General features: G+C 41.4%; 1 protein-coding gene across 5 annotated transcripts in view; it reads left to right on the forward strand.

Moving 5' to 3' along the window:
* The window catches only part of LOC126198710 (glycine receptor subunit alpha-3), a 646,434-nt gene that overhangs the window by 434,384 nt on the left and 196,616 nt on the right, over nt 1-15,434 (forward strand). For all 5 annotated transcript variants that reach the window (XM_049935220.1, XM_049935223.1, XM_049935222.1 and 2 more), the window contains exon 5: nt 1,338-1,492. In XM_049935220.1, coding sequence (XP_049791177.1) covers nt 1,338-1,492 — 155 coding nt within the window. The remainder of the gene's footprint in view (nt 1-1,337; nt 1,493-15,434) is intronic.

Here is a 15,434-nt window from a genome sequence, read left to right on the forward strand (position 1 = left end):
ACTATTTCTTATATATTTGACTCCTGAGTTCTAACGTAATATTTTACGTAAATCAAGAACGATATACTTCTAACTTCCCACGCCAAATTGTGGGTGCTATGTTTTACATTAAGCAACCGTGTATGTTTGATGTCATGTACGTATGGGATCTGACCCAGTGCTTATGCGGAAGCGTATAACCATTGTTATAATAATTTTAGCTTGTCCAAAGGGACAAACGAGATGTACATCATGTCGGTCAAATATGATACCAAAATTGTTTGTCTACACCTTCAAAACATTTTTATAATGAATATTGTGTTTCACGGGATTTTAGTTATTACATAATGGCATTTTCGTACTATTACTGTTTTTATATATTTGACGTAACAGTTTACGTAAATCAGGAACGTTTTACTTCTAACTTCCCACGCCAGATGGTGGGTACTATGTTTTTTAAAAAACTGTGTTATACCTCATCTCATGTTATTCATATATTATTCTTTTTCCTTTTCTTTTTCTCTTTGATTTGTCCTGCACTCTGACAACTTATTATTGACCTGTCTTATGTTTAGTAAGTTGTTTTTTTAAAAAACAACACGGCAGTGTATTTTAAATGTTTCCTTCCCCATTCGTCTGCTATGTTTTTCACGTACATTGTAAATTTGAATTACTTCATGAGTCACAAATGCATAAGAGGTATTTTGGGTTAATATCTTGCAAAACCAGTAATATTAAGTCTTCACGTGACACATGTCACATAGAGGGCATTCCAAGCCCTGTCACAGAGAGGTCTGCTGTACAGGTGCATGTAAAGAGCGGCCTCAGTTTATGTGATCGCTCTAAGCTTGTGGTTATAGATTGATACCAGTGCCTACCACTTTTAATTGTATTTTATAGGTACGTTCCTACCAACTGTTATGTTCATACGCAGGTGTAGTTGTGATTTTCGGTTTTATACTCTCTGATCGTTATGAGAAAATTTTTAACTTCTTGTACTGAGGATGGTCACCAAGTGACCGAAAATCGATTTTGCTGACAATAAAACAACAAAATACGGCCAATGCTGATTTTCCTTCCAATTCTATTCGTCTTCAATTCACGGAAAACGATGAGATAGCAGAGTATTCACGAACGAATATTATAGCCGCGGAGGTGAGCCATACTCCTAAGTTACTCTTAATCCTTTGATGGTACTGTGTTATCGAGAATGTCTTGCTCTTATTTAAACCAAGAGTAAGTCCTTGAACGTTGTACTCTTCAGTGGACAGCATTCCCGGTTTTGGAAAATAACTCAGGTCAAAAGCTGATGTTTAATGAGGCGCTGAGCCAGTAACGAGTACGGTGTTTTTGTGCAGAGTGGACATGTTCGTCCGCCAGAAGTGGACGGAGTCGAGGCTGGACATGCCGAACGCGCTGTTCGAGGAGGGGGACGACTACGTGACGCTGCCTCCGGAGTTCGTGGACAACCTGTGGCAGCCCGACCCCTACATCCTCAACGCCAAGGTGTCTGGTGAGTACAACCGCCTTCACTCCTACCTTATTCAGAGCTTCGCGACCAGTTTCAATAGAGTAATTACTTTTTTGTATAAACGACAGCTGGTATTGGGCGAATACAGCGGTAAGAAGAATACCACAGCGACAGAAACACCCATCAGATTGTAAGCGAATGGGGGAGGGTGGGGTTATATTTTACGTCTGTATTTGGTATTCCTGCCCCCTCACCTCGTAAATCCAATCGTCAATCGCTTCTTCCCTTGCAACCTAGGAGCAGCAGCTTGAGTATGGCTGTAATAAATGATAACTAACAAGGGCAATAAAGGAGTGCCAGTTACCGAAATTTAATTTTCAGCCTAGTATAATCCACAGATTTTTTTTTAACATTTGCACTACACAGGGATGCAGTGTTACACACTTCACAAGGTAACAAATATGTTGATACACTGATACATACAGTAACACTACACCACAATACATCATCCCACTCTGCAATCCAGATGCGGCGTTCGTGGCACTATACACTACTGGCCATTAAAAGTGCTACACCAAGAAGAAATGCAGATGATAAACGGGTATTCATTGGACAAATATATTAAACTAGAACTAACATGTCATTACATTTTCACGCAGTTTGGGTGCATAGATCCTGAGAAATCAGACCATCTCTGGCCGTAATAACGGCCATGACACGCCAGGACATTGAGTCTAACAGAGCCTGGATGGCCTGAACAGGTACAGCTGCCCATGCAGCTTCAACACGATATCACAGTTCATCAGGAGTAGTGACTGGCGTATTGTGACGAGCCAGTTGCTCGGCTACCATTGACCAGACGTTTTCAATTGGTGAGAGATCTGGAGAATGTGCTGGCCAGGGCAGCAGTCGAACATTTTCTGTATCCAGAAAGGCCCGTACAGGACCTGCTACATGCGGTCGTGCATTATCCTGCTGAAATGTAGGGTTTCGCAGGGTTCGAATGAAGGGTAGAGCCACGGGTCGTAACACATCTGAAATGTAACGTCCACTGTTCAAAATGCCATCAATGCGAACAAGAGGTGACCGGGACGTGTAACCAATGGCACCCCATACCATCACGCCGGGTGATACGCCAGTATGGCGATGACGAATACGCGCTTCCAATGTGCGTGCACCGCGATGTCGCCAAACACGGATGCGACCATCATGATGCTGTAAACAGAACCTGGATTCATCCGAAAAAATGACGTTTTGCCATTCGTGCACCCAAGTTCGTCGTTGAGTACACCATCGAAGGCGCTCCTGTCTGTGATGCAGCGTCAAGGGTAACTGCAGCCATGGTCTCCGAGCTGATAGTCCATGCTGCTGCAAACATCGACGAATAGTTCGTGCAGATGGTTGTTGTTTTGCAAACGTCCCCATCTGTTGACTGAGGGATCGGGACGTGGCTGCACGATCCGTTACAGGCATGCGGATAAGATGCCTGTCATCTCGACTGCTAGTGATACGAGGCCGCTGGGATACAGCAGGGCGTTCCGTATTACCCTCCTGAACCTAACGATTCCATATTCTGCTAACAGTCATTGGATCGATACCAACGCGAGCAGCAGTGTCGCGATACGATAAACCACAATCGCGATAGGCTACAATCCGACCTTTATCAAAGTCGGAAACGTGATGGTACGCATTTCTCCTCCTTACATGAGGCATTACAACAACGTTTCACCAGGCAACGTCGGTCAACTGCTCTTTGTGTATGTGAGAGAACCGTTGGAAACTTTTCTCATGTCAGCACGTTGTAGGTGTTGCCACCGGCGCCAACCTTGTGTGAATGCTCTGAAAAGCTAATCATTTGCATATCACAGCATCTTCTTACTGTCGGTTAAATTTCGCGTCTGTAGCACGTCATATTCGTGGTGTAGCAATTTTAATGGCCAGTAGTGCAGGTAATGCAAGTTTCATTTACCGGCGCGGAAGAGATGCTCGCGGGCATCTAATCATGTTCTCGCGATTGTTCTCGTATTTTTTTGACTTCGCGAACCGCGGATTACGTCTCGTGAGGTACACGAATGATTACACAGCATCAAACACCTTTATAGTCACAAAATTTACTTGTTCTCTTAGTCTGATTCCTTAACGTCTTCACACCAAGCTCACGTTAAACGCCTCCACGTGACACCCTCGCTCGTTCTGGCCCCAAAAATCAAAGAAGCGACCATAGCACTGTCATCGTAATCGATATCAGCACTATTCGATACATGCTTACAAGACTGCAAACATTAGTGACGTTTTTAAAGTAAACCTCTTCATAAAAGTTTTTGACCAGCGCCACGAATTCGACTTGTTTTTTTTATTTTAGTTTATATTATAGTTCAAATTAGTTTATACAACAGTGGGAGACCAAGAGTGCGTAAGACAAGAATGTAGTCTTTTCCCGTGCTATACAATCTATACATCGAAAAGATAATGACGGAAATAAAAGAGACGTTCAAGATTGGGATTAAAATTGAGGGTGAAAGGGTATCCACGACAAGATTCGCTGATTACATTGCTATCCTCAGTGAAAGTGAAGAAGACTAATAGGACCTGTCGACTAGAATGAACAGACAGATAAGTACAGAATATCGATTCAGAGTAAATCGAAGAAAATATCATTTCAGAGTAAACCGAAGAAAGCCGAAAGCAATAATGTGTAGTAGATTAGAGATCTATGTTAACATGACTCTTGGTATCCACGAAGTAAAGGAGATGAACGTACTCTGCCACCTTGTAAGCAGTATAATACATCACAGGTGAAGCAACGAGAACATAAAAAGCAGATCAATGCAAATAAAATGGGCATCCCTGGTATAAAGTAACCTACTAGTATCAAACTTTGACTTTGAGGAAAACATTTCTATGTGTCTACTTTTGGAGCACAGCATTATATGGTAGTGAATCATGGATTGTCGGAAAACAGGAAAACAACAGAATGAAAGTGTTCAAATGTGTGTGAATTCCTAAGGGACCAAACTGCTGAGGTCATCGGTCCCTAGACTGACACACTACTTAAACTAACTTGTGCTAAGAACAACACTCACAACTATGTCTGAGGGAGGACTCGAACCTCCGACGGGAGAGTCCGCGCAATCCGTGACGTGGCGCTTCTAACCGGTCGGCCACTCCTCGCGGCAGAATGGATGTGCCTGCGGTGTAGAGTAATAGAAGGGTGTTGCAAATTCGGTGGACTGGTAAGGTAGGAAACGAGGAGGTTCTCTGTAGGATCGGCAAAGAAAGGAACATATGGAAAGCTCTGAAAGAATAAGGAACTGGTTCTTAGGGTATATGTTAAGACATTAGAGAACAACTTCCATGGTGCTAGAGGGAGCTGTAGAGGACAAAAACTATAGAGGAAGACAGAGATTGTAATGTATGCAACAAATAATTGAGGGCATAGGCTGCAAGAGCTACTCTGCGATGAAGAGGTTCGTAAAGGAGAGGAATTCGTGGTAGACCACGCCAGACCACGTCAGACACATCGGTATGCATGGGGTAGCTTGCGTCCATAATATGTTCCAAAACGCTACGCATAAAAACGAGTTTTCCGATCCTCATACCTCGTGTTCTATTGCTAATAAAAGGTAGGCTCAAGTGTTGTGGATACCACTTGGACTAGGGGCCATTTGTATACCCAATAGAAGGATCACCTCATTCTCACAATCCTAAAATATTACACACTTCCTCCTCCTTAGGGAAATGGAGCAAATCGGCTGGTTCTTTTTGCATTTAATGTGACCTACGAAGGGCTTGATGGGACTTATGGAAGCACCGTAGGGTCATGGGCGGTTCCTCGGAACACCAAACAAAAAGGGTTCTTACTGTGTTTTCGCCAAAAGCCAGCCGACTATTCCAAGAAAGCTATACACAGTAAATGAATGAAGCCTTTGAAATATGTTCCTAAGATCCCGATTTCAAAAAAACTTGAAAATTTTCTTGATATCGTTATCCATTTCCAAGATACAGAGTTTGAAAATTATCCTACTTCTACACGTAAAATCCGGTATGAGGAGGAATGTAAATAATAAATAACGGCAGAAAATTGCTCAAATTTTATAGGTATGTTCTTTAGGCATTAATTTAAAAGAGAAATTCCCCCTTTTCAAAAGTTTTCTTCCGTTTCCGAGAAACACCCCAAAAACTTGTTTTTTGGGTACCACGGATTCCGAGATGGCTATGCACAGAAAGCGGCTCTAATTTTTGCGATGTATTACTAAGATCTTTATCTTGAATAACCTTCACAAATTTCTTCATATCTTTATCCGTTTCCGACATAAAGAGGTCCAGTTACCCTACTTGTGCACGTAAAATTCGCATGTAAAATCCAGTGTGAGGCCAAATTGTAGTTATAAAGTTACAAAGCGCGGAGAAATCTCCAGTAAAGTGCATCACGTGGGAATCCCATTACTGACCAATAAATTTATTTTTATATGAGTTACATGTTTTGCTACAGCAGGGAAAAGAAAGGATCCAGCGGAAAAACGCTCCTATCGGAGCACAAAAAAATGCGAATATGCTCCTGATTATTTAAAAGATTTCGGTGAAAAGTGCCGTACCAGCTGCTTCATTCCTCCTTTCTCAGCACCTTTAAAATTTTTTTCCAAAAATTTTGGTATGCGAACATATTCGCGCTTTTTTATGCTGAGAGAGAGAGAGGGAGACAGAAAAGTAGTGTATATCTGAAGATAGTGGTTGTCTAATAAAAAGAACGAAGGAGGCTATGGCAGAGTGAGAGAAGAGAGGGACACCGTGGCTTTGGAATATAGTTGACAGTGACCGAACAGTGCTAGGAAACGCGCGAAGGAGACACTGCCAGAGGGGGGAGGTGGGGGGAATAAAGAGAAGGAGAAAGTTGAAGTGGGTGAGAGCCTCTGATAATGAGAGACTGAGTCTGTTAAAGTGACAGTGAGGAAGACAAAGATAGTGACAGTGAGAAGAGACAGAAGCAGTAGGAATGAGATATTAGCAGTAAGAGAGTGCGAGAGGGAGACAGGGACTTTCAGAGGAGACTATAGTAATAGGACAGAACGAAGAGTCTGTGGCTGTGACCCAAGAGACAATGACAGAGACACACAAATAGATAATAACAATGAAATGATAATTAAATCAAGACTATACGCTGTCGACGGGCGTTGATATACATCAACGGTTACAGTTGAAAATGTGTGTCCCCGACCGGGACTCGAACCCGGGACCTCCTGCTTACATGGCAGACGCTCTATCCACTTTTTTTTATTGTTGATCTGCCTTCGAGATTCTATTTTAAGGAGGAGGAAAATGTATTGTCGCCACCAGTTTTTTTTTTTTGGGGGGGGGGGGGGGATGTAGAGTGGTCAGTTACGAGCAGGTGGAGACAAGGCGGGCAGGGTTCGAAACCCGGGGCCTGGCCGCGATGCCTTTCCCTCCCATCCCTGAATCACTCCCTCAAAGTAGCTTTTTAGCATATTTCATGACAGGTGGATTGGTCGTCGAAGCACCATACCATGGCCCGTATGTTCACCGGATCTGACGTCCCCGGATTTCTGTGGGGGAAGCTGAAGGATATTTGCTATCGTGATCCACCGACAACGCCTGACAACATGCGTCAACGCATTGTCAATGCATGTCCGAACGTTACGGAAGGCGCACTACTCGCTGTTGAGAGGAATGTTGTTACACGTATTGCCAAATGCATTGAGGTTGACGGACATCATTTTGAGCATTTATTGCATTAATGTGATATTTACAGGTAATCACGCTGTAACAGCATGCGTTCTCAGAAATTATAAATTCACAAAGGATACATGTATTACATTGGAACAACCGACATAAAATGTTCAAACGTAGCTACGTTCTGTATTTTAATTTGAAAAACCTACCTGTTACCACCTGTTCGTCTAAAATTGTGAGTCATATGTTCGTGACTATTACAGCGCCATCTATCACAAAGCGAAAAAAGTGGTCCAACTAAAACATTCATATTTCTTTACGTACTACACGAATATGTAATAAAAAATGGGGGTTCCCATTTTAAAAAAACGCAATTGATATCCGTTTGACCTATGGCAACGCCATCTGGCGAGCCAACCATAGCGCCATCTGGTTTCCCCCTCCAAGCTAGACCAGTTTCGTTCTTTGTAGTTTTTTCGTTTGACGCTTATTTCGTGAGATATTCGGCCCGGTCACGATCAATGGACCACTCTGTATACATTTCTTTACCAGGAACAGGCAAATAAACAAAATATCTTTATTGGTACAGGTTTAAATACAACAGAAATGCCATCCTTCCCGCGGAAATAACACGACACATTACACTCGAACAAGGAGAGCAATTTTTTTACTAACAAGATGTAGGGGAAAAAAAATAATACTGATGTAAGGTAAGAGGTGTGAAGCAATAGACAGTAGAGTGCGGGGAATAACCAGCGTGGTCTGGTATAGTGTATAAAATAAGGGAGGCGCCTGTCCATGCGCCGACTCCACTGTGGGTTAAGATAATTGAAGTAGCATCCATCTGACCCACCGAGGGCACAGAGGATAGTGCGACTGCAGTTACTTATCTCTTGCACGCTCCCCGTGAAACCCACATTCCCAACGTAATGTCCACACACTACATTCGTAGTGCCCCTGCCCATTACTCTCATTAATCGCGGCAGACTATCTTACCGAGTCCCGTAAGAGTTCGGGCAATACGTGTGATTCCAGCACAGAAGAAGAAGGTCAACGGCCGGTTAGCCTTAACTCTATGTGAAGATAGTATCTGTTTTTTTGGACATTTCTGAAAGAACAGATACCATCTTGATATTCATATAATAACAATGAGTTGGGCTTTATGAGTGAGTGGGAAAGGGCAACTGGAAGTGGATGGGAATGTACAGTCGTGCTCAAAAGTATCCGAACGACCTGAGTTGCATTTCGCCTGATTCGCATGCAACCAGCATAACGCTGCTGTCTAGCAGGTCCTCTAATCGCTCCTTGGTACAGTCGTTTGACTATTGAAAATGGCTCCAACATGTCACCACTAGAAAACACTGCTCTGTATTGCAGTAACTCAAGATGCAAAGTAATACCACGATGCAACAAATATCAGGGAACACCTTATCACAGATAAGACTGTCCTTAAGGCTTGTAAGCTCACATTCATTACAATAAATGACATACCTGAAATGTTACCACACCCATTATTACGTCAGATAGGTAATGCACGTAGTACGTTCGTCGTATTCATGATTTCCTCTTCAAAGTAACATACAGTACTTATTATTTAACACAAAATGACATTAAAAATTTAAGTTATCCACCAGCAGCTAGTTGAGAATATGTATGAACTTCAAATGACACAACGAACCGTCTCGTTCTGCATAAGCATTCAAACCCAGATCAGGCAGAATAAGCAAAGATTTCGTGACTGACGCAGACTAACAGTCATTCCTGATTAGGCATACAGAGAGTGATATACCTCGATTTTAGATAGCATCAGTTAGCAAATATTAACTTTAAATTACATAACGCAAACACTTTTAACGGACGCGAATTCCTCCCCAGCATCTATTGTCCCTGTTAACGAACTACGAGAGATGTTAAATATTCGCTTCTTCACAAGTAACTTACTTGAAACGCCGTGAGGTAAAACTTTGTGTTGGACAGGGATTCGAACCCAGAACCTAATCGGATTGGTATCGAAACACAACCAACTGTGACATATCGGATTTCCTTGGCAGTAGCTAGATGTTTTAACTGAAATGACGAGATGAAACATTAATTCTTTCCTTCCCAGGACTCCAACCCGGCACCTATCGCTGTTATATTCTAGAGAAAACGAACGTTAAATATGGGTTTGTTGCACCAGCAACGGCATGTGAGCATGTTTGAACTAGAAATAATATGACGAAGAGTTCAGTGCTCACTGGGAATAAAGCATATCGTTGACTACGCACAAAGAGACGTCAGCTACCGAATTTTTCTCCAGCAGCAGCTCGGAATAACATCTTGAACTTACAGTGATCTCGCAAATAGTTCTACCACTGGGAGTCAAAAACGTCAGATATCGTTAGTGTTGACAACGAATGAAAAAACATTAAAAATCAACGCTATTTTGTCGAAAGTCGACATGTTGAGAAACGTGGCTGTTGTACTTAAGGTTTATAATTTATATAAAAAACAGCTACCAGCCACATGTATGGTTTAAAAAGGTTTATTATCTTCAGACCATGACCGGTTTCGGATTTTTTCGTTACAAATCCATCTTCAGATGGCAGTTACAAGCATTCTTAGTTGGACCTAGGTCCAACTAAATTACAGCTATTATTTTGCGCTGCACGGCGGTTTTTACAAACAGATAGCGCAATAGTATAGCTCAAGTGGAAAGGAACACTTCCTATTTAAATTTTTGCATCCTACACTGTTGGCAGTTCTGTGTAGGTAGCAGTTACGTGATTTTATTTCGGTGATTACATAATAGAGTCGAATGTATGCACTGGGTAGCCGAGGCAGCTAGTTCATGGTGATTCGGTCAACCAAGTAAATGAATTTACTGAACATGCTGCAATTTACTACAGGGATCCTTTGTGTCAGAATTCTCATCCAGTGTGGCGCAACGGCGTTATGATCGAAAAATGAGTAATAGAAAATAGGGTTTGGTAGTCTGTTGGACTGATGGTAGGTTCTTGTTCCTACGTTTTTATATAAATTATAAACATTAAAAATCAAAATTATTATCCACCAGCAGATAGGTGTTCTCATGCTAGAGCTTGATAATACATAAAGAAATCTTTAGTGCCGGGCCAGGATTCGAACCCATTCACACGTAATATGTGGAGATGTTGAGGAATCTGCAATTTTGAACAAACAACAAATTGTAGCCAAGCTGTATTGCCACGAAGGGATCAAATTCCGCGTTAAGGGCGGTATGAGTTGCATTCTCAGTTCAGAACCAATTTTATCGACATACAGAAGCTCAGATAAAAGATGGAATAAGTGTCCTGTGACCCTACATAGCGTTTGTTTCGTCATTAGAAATAAATAACTAGTATAAGAAAGGTTACTGGTGATATAGTTTCTACATGTCGCCACTCCAGACTTTATTGTGGTTCAACCTAAAGTCTACTTGGCAGAGAAGGAATATCATCTTTAATGTGAATTCCAGACCACACTGCCATTATATCTTCTTCACTTGGTGTAGTCTGAACAGAATGGAATCTTTCTCTCCCTATCTAAAATCATTGACAGAAGTGGGTTCAAATGGTTCAATTCACGGAACTGCTACCTACACAGAACTGCCAACAGTGTAGGATGCAAAAATTTAAATAGGAAGTGTTCCTTTCCACTTGAGCTATACTATTGCGCTATCTGTTTGTAAAACCCGCCGTGCAGCGCAAAATAATAGCTGTAACTGTTTCTCTCAGAAGTCTAGACCCGGCCATTTGCATTATCTCGCAGCGCTGTGGTATGCAGAAGTTCTGGAGGAATTGTTGTTCAGCTCTGGAGGTGTTGTAGCAATGTGTCAGCTAGTAGCGTAATGGTAAGTGTCGTGCACTATAGATAAGATGTCGCGAGTTCGAATACATATACTGCTAAATTTTTTTAAAATGCAAATCTGCTGTCTGCTGAAGTTACCGATCTAATGGTACTTTGAACATAATTCCCTTCACTTCTCAACCCAAAACAGTCGCATGTGGAAAAAGGGCTAACTTCCTGTGACATTTTGTTCGTTTCAGGTATAATAGACAGCCAGGCAGCAGATGCATCTCGAAGCTTTTGTATTATGTATGGGGAGAGCGCATCGTGTCAAAATACGTCAGAAAAGTATTTTCTACATTAGCTGTCGTGTGGTAGTGGCATTTTATTCTTCTTCAAACGTTGTTTGACAGCTTTAACTCAGAACAAGTTTTCGACATGCATGTAATCAATAAACTGCATGTGCATTGTCAGACTGTCATAGGTAACATCAGAGAATTCGCATATATCGTTGATGATTAATTTCGCTCTCATGTTTACTATTGTTTCAACAACACTAAAGGAAACCTTATGAAAATTGTGCACTGTATTATAAGAAATGAAATAAAACTACCCACCATAACCTTACGACGAAAGTCTGTTTTAATAAAAACTGAGTATCTGTACACAAGCATGCCTCTATCGACACGAATTAGTAAAATACTACTCACTTAGATTTTCATTGGGTCTGTGATTAATTGGTATGCTGTGTGATACTCAAGAGGTATGCAAATGTGGCATTTCATAAATATAGTTATGTATTTCTAGAAACCCAAAATTTGCTTGTCAGCAGCGCCAGAAAGAGGCGTTAACTGTTGTGCAGCATTGTAAGTTTTTCACCATTGCACTAGGAGCTGAAAGTAGTTTCTTGCGATTTCCTTACTGATGTTTGATCTGACTGCTGGTAGCTCTTTCACAGAAGGGGTAAAAACGCTGAAGTTAGTGAGACTTGAACTGCGAACCATAACAGACGCTTTTTCACAGGTCAGCACGTTACCACAGAGCTGGCGAAGAGGTGTGTGTCTTAGCTTCCCTTTACGAGGCCAATAGTGGCTAGAACTCATAAACCGCTATTTAAAGGACGAGATTAGTTGCGATTTCCACCTGCAACGACTTTCCTGGGCTGAAAACCGTACGTTTACAATCTTTTGTTACACCTCAAGCGATAATAACTGAGATTATTCAATGGAAATGACAGGTAAAATCAAGTGAACTTTGAGGCTTAATTCCGTGCACACAAGGAAGTAACTCGTCAGTCACAGAGTTGCCAGACATACGTTGCCTTGTTGCCAAATCTCAGTTACAGTACCAGCAGGAAGAAGACGAACCGATGTGATCCTACAGCGGGCTGGGAAGCGACCATAGCTGGTGTCTCCAGCTCGCAGCTGCTACGGCCTGGAATACGTAATGCGACTGATTCGCATTTCTGTAACTAGGTTTTGGGGACTGGAGCGTAGTTACTAATAATACTCAGAATTGACTGCAAACTAAGCATCATAAATCAGTAGCTCTCATAGTTGTTTTTATATTTCTTTCGTAAGTGTACTCAAAACTAAGAAACTCATTCACAGGCGTTTTCGTGCCTCGCTGATAGTCAATCACAACAAACAAATAAAAATAAAATAACGTGTGTGTATGTGTGTGTGTGTGTGAGAGAGAGCGAGAGAGAGAGAGAGAGAGAGAGAGAGAGAGAGGGGGGGGGGGGGTGGAAGAGAGAGAGAGTGTGTAAAAAGTTGTTCAAAAGAAATTGAATCATGGTATGTAAAGAAATCTTTCATGTAAAATGACACGTTCCACATCATTACGAAATCTCGTATTCATGATCTACGGAACAATAATTAATCTAATCTAATCTAATCACATCGTATTGATGACTAGCCATGAAGAGTCGTGAATTACCGAAATTTTTGCCAATACGAGTAACCAAATCTAAACTTGAAAATAAAAGACGACAGTTTTTGTAATAAACCGGGACTCGTATGAAGACCCTTCGTCCCTGTTAGCTAACCACGAAAGATGTCTGATATACCTCCATTCTGAAGTAATAAAGTGTGCTTGCATTTAAAGATGAAGTGCATGATGTGAAGTTCTGTGACGGAGATACGATCCCAACACGTAATCGAATTGTTAACTAAGAAAAATCAAATGTTACGTATTGATTTTTCTTATGAGCTGCTAGGTGTTTGAATCTAAAATAAGTATACAAACGTTTGTGCCTAAGCGACAATCGAACTGCACACCTACCGTGCACCCACGAATATAGCTTAAGTATCAGTTGCTTACTCACCAACCGTAAGATGTGTGCGTGTTTGACCAGAAGTAACGACACCTATTGCGATTGTTGACAACACATGAACAGACATTAAAGATGCACGTTAACTTTCACTAGCAGGTGGGTGTGCACTTGATAGGGCTTGAAATGACATTATGAATATTTTTGTACTGGATCCTTTGGACTAGACCTAGAGAAGATTGCAGTCTTGGGAAAAGGAACGAAATGATTGAACTATACTGTTCTGAAGGATTCAGATCCTCGAAAAAGGACATACGAATTCGAATCACAGTCCAGCACCAAATTTTTCAACGTTTCTAGTTCAATCCAGAACAAGTAAAATAAGAGACCTGTTCCTTTAAATGGCTATCGGTTCATCAAATAAAATAAAATTTTCTAATGTAAGTAAGTTTACTGGCGACTGTATTTATGTTTGCCATGATTTCCGCTATGTCATTTCCCAACGTAAACCGGCTCTGCCCAGTTGGTAATGAAGGAACGTGATGTTTAATGCGGATTATGGATTATAACGTCTTTCTCTTGAGGTTACCAGAGGTAAAATAAATCTGTTTCTCCTTCTTAAAAGTAAATACCTGAACCCACACAGTGCACCTGTGATAATTCGTTCCACCAGACCATTGTGGCCACATTTCCTAGCCTCAAGAGAGTGCTGAAACGGATGACGTGCTTAGCTTACAAAATTAGTCACGGTGGAAAAAATGCGAGTCTACTAAATCGTTAAGTAGAAGCAATCTTCTGACGCGGAGATTATGCTATTCTCATGTCAGCAGGATGTAAAGACTCTTCTAGGCATCATAGGCTCGAAGTAAAGCCATTTTGAATTTTCACAAATTGAGCAAATTTCTTAGTTCGAGAAAATCCACTGTGAAGTGTGAAGTTACCGGATAATTCGATTATTACCGTCATTATTACTATCATTTTCTTCATACCGCTGCTGGAACACACGTGCTTGAATATCATATAATGCCTTTTGGTCAATATAGAAGTAGTTTGCCAAGAACAGGTTCTTTCCCTGTCTACTGAATCCTTTTCATGTTAATATCAAACATCAGCAATTACTCGTAGATTACATTAAAACTAAAGTAATTGATGAAGACGTTACTTGATAACAAAAACGCTCTGCCTTTCTTCATTTACTTGCGCCTAGAAATGGCTGTCGAATACCGCCAAACCAAAAGCCAAGGAATCTTACTGCCTTCCGATATACGTCGCTGTCAGTTCTTCCATACGATTTGGTCGACATGACCTGTATCACGTTGTGTATTCTCTAATGTTATCTATAACAGCCTGACGATGCACATGCAGTTGATTGATTACATGCATGTAGAAAACTTGTTCTGAGTTAAAGCTGTCAAACAATGTTGGAAGAAGAATAAAATGCCACTACCACACGACAGCTAATGTAGAAAATACTTTTCTGACGTATTTGGACACGATGCGCTCTCCCCATACATAATACAAAAGCTTCGAGATGCATCTGCTGCCTGGCTGTCTATTATACCTGAAACGAACAAAATGTCACAGGAAGTTAGCCCTTTTTCCACATGCGACTATATTGGGTTGAGAAGTGAAGGGAATTATGTTCAAAGTACCATTAGATCGGTAACTTCAGCAGACAGCAGATTTGCATTTTAAAAAAATTTAGCTGTACATGTATTCGAACTCGCGACATCTTATCTATAGTGCACGACACTTACCATTACGCTACTAGCTGACACATTGCTACAACACCTCCAGAGCTGAACAACAATTCCTCCAGAACTTCTGCATACCACAGCGCTGCGAGATAATGCAAATGGCCGGGTCTAGACTTCTGAGAGAAACAGTTACAGCTATTATTTTGCGCTGCACGGCGGTTTTTACAAACAGATAGCGCAATAGTATAGCTCAAGTGGAAAGGAACACTTCCTATTTAAATTTCTGCATCCTACACTGTTGGCAGTTCTGTGTAGGTAGCAGTTACGTGATTTTATTTCGGTGATTACATAATAGAGTCGAATGTATGCACTGGGTAGCCGAGGCAGCTAGTTCATGGTGATTCGGTCAACCAAGTAAATGAATTTACTGAACATGCTGCAATTTACTACAGGGAGCCTTTGTGTCAGAATTCTCATCCAGTGTGGCGCAACGGCGTTATGATTGAAAAATGAGTAATAGAAAGTAGGATTTGGTGGTCTG

Source organism: Schistocerca nitens, chromosome 8 (genome assembly GCF_023898315.1).
Source record: "Schistocerca nitens isolate TAMUIC-IGC-003100 chromosome 8, iqSchNite1.1, whole genome shotgun sequence".
Classification (NCBI taxonomy): Eukaryota; Metazoa; Arthropoda; class Insecta; order Orthoptera; family Acrididae; genus Schistocerca; species Schistocerca nitens.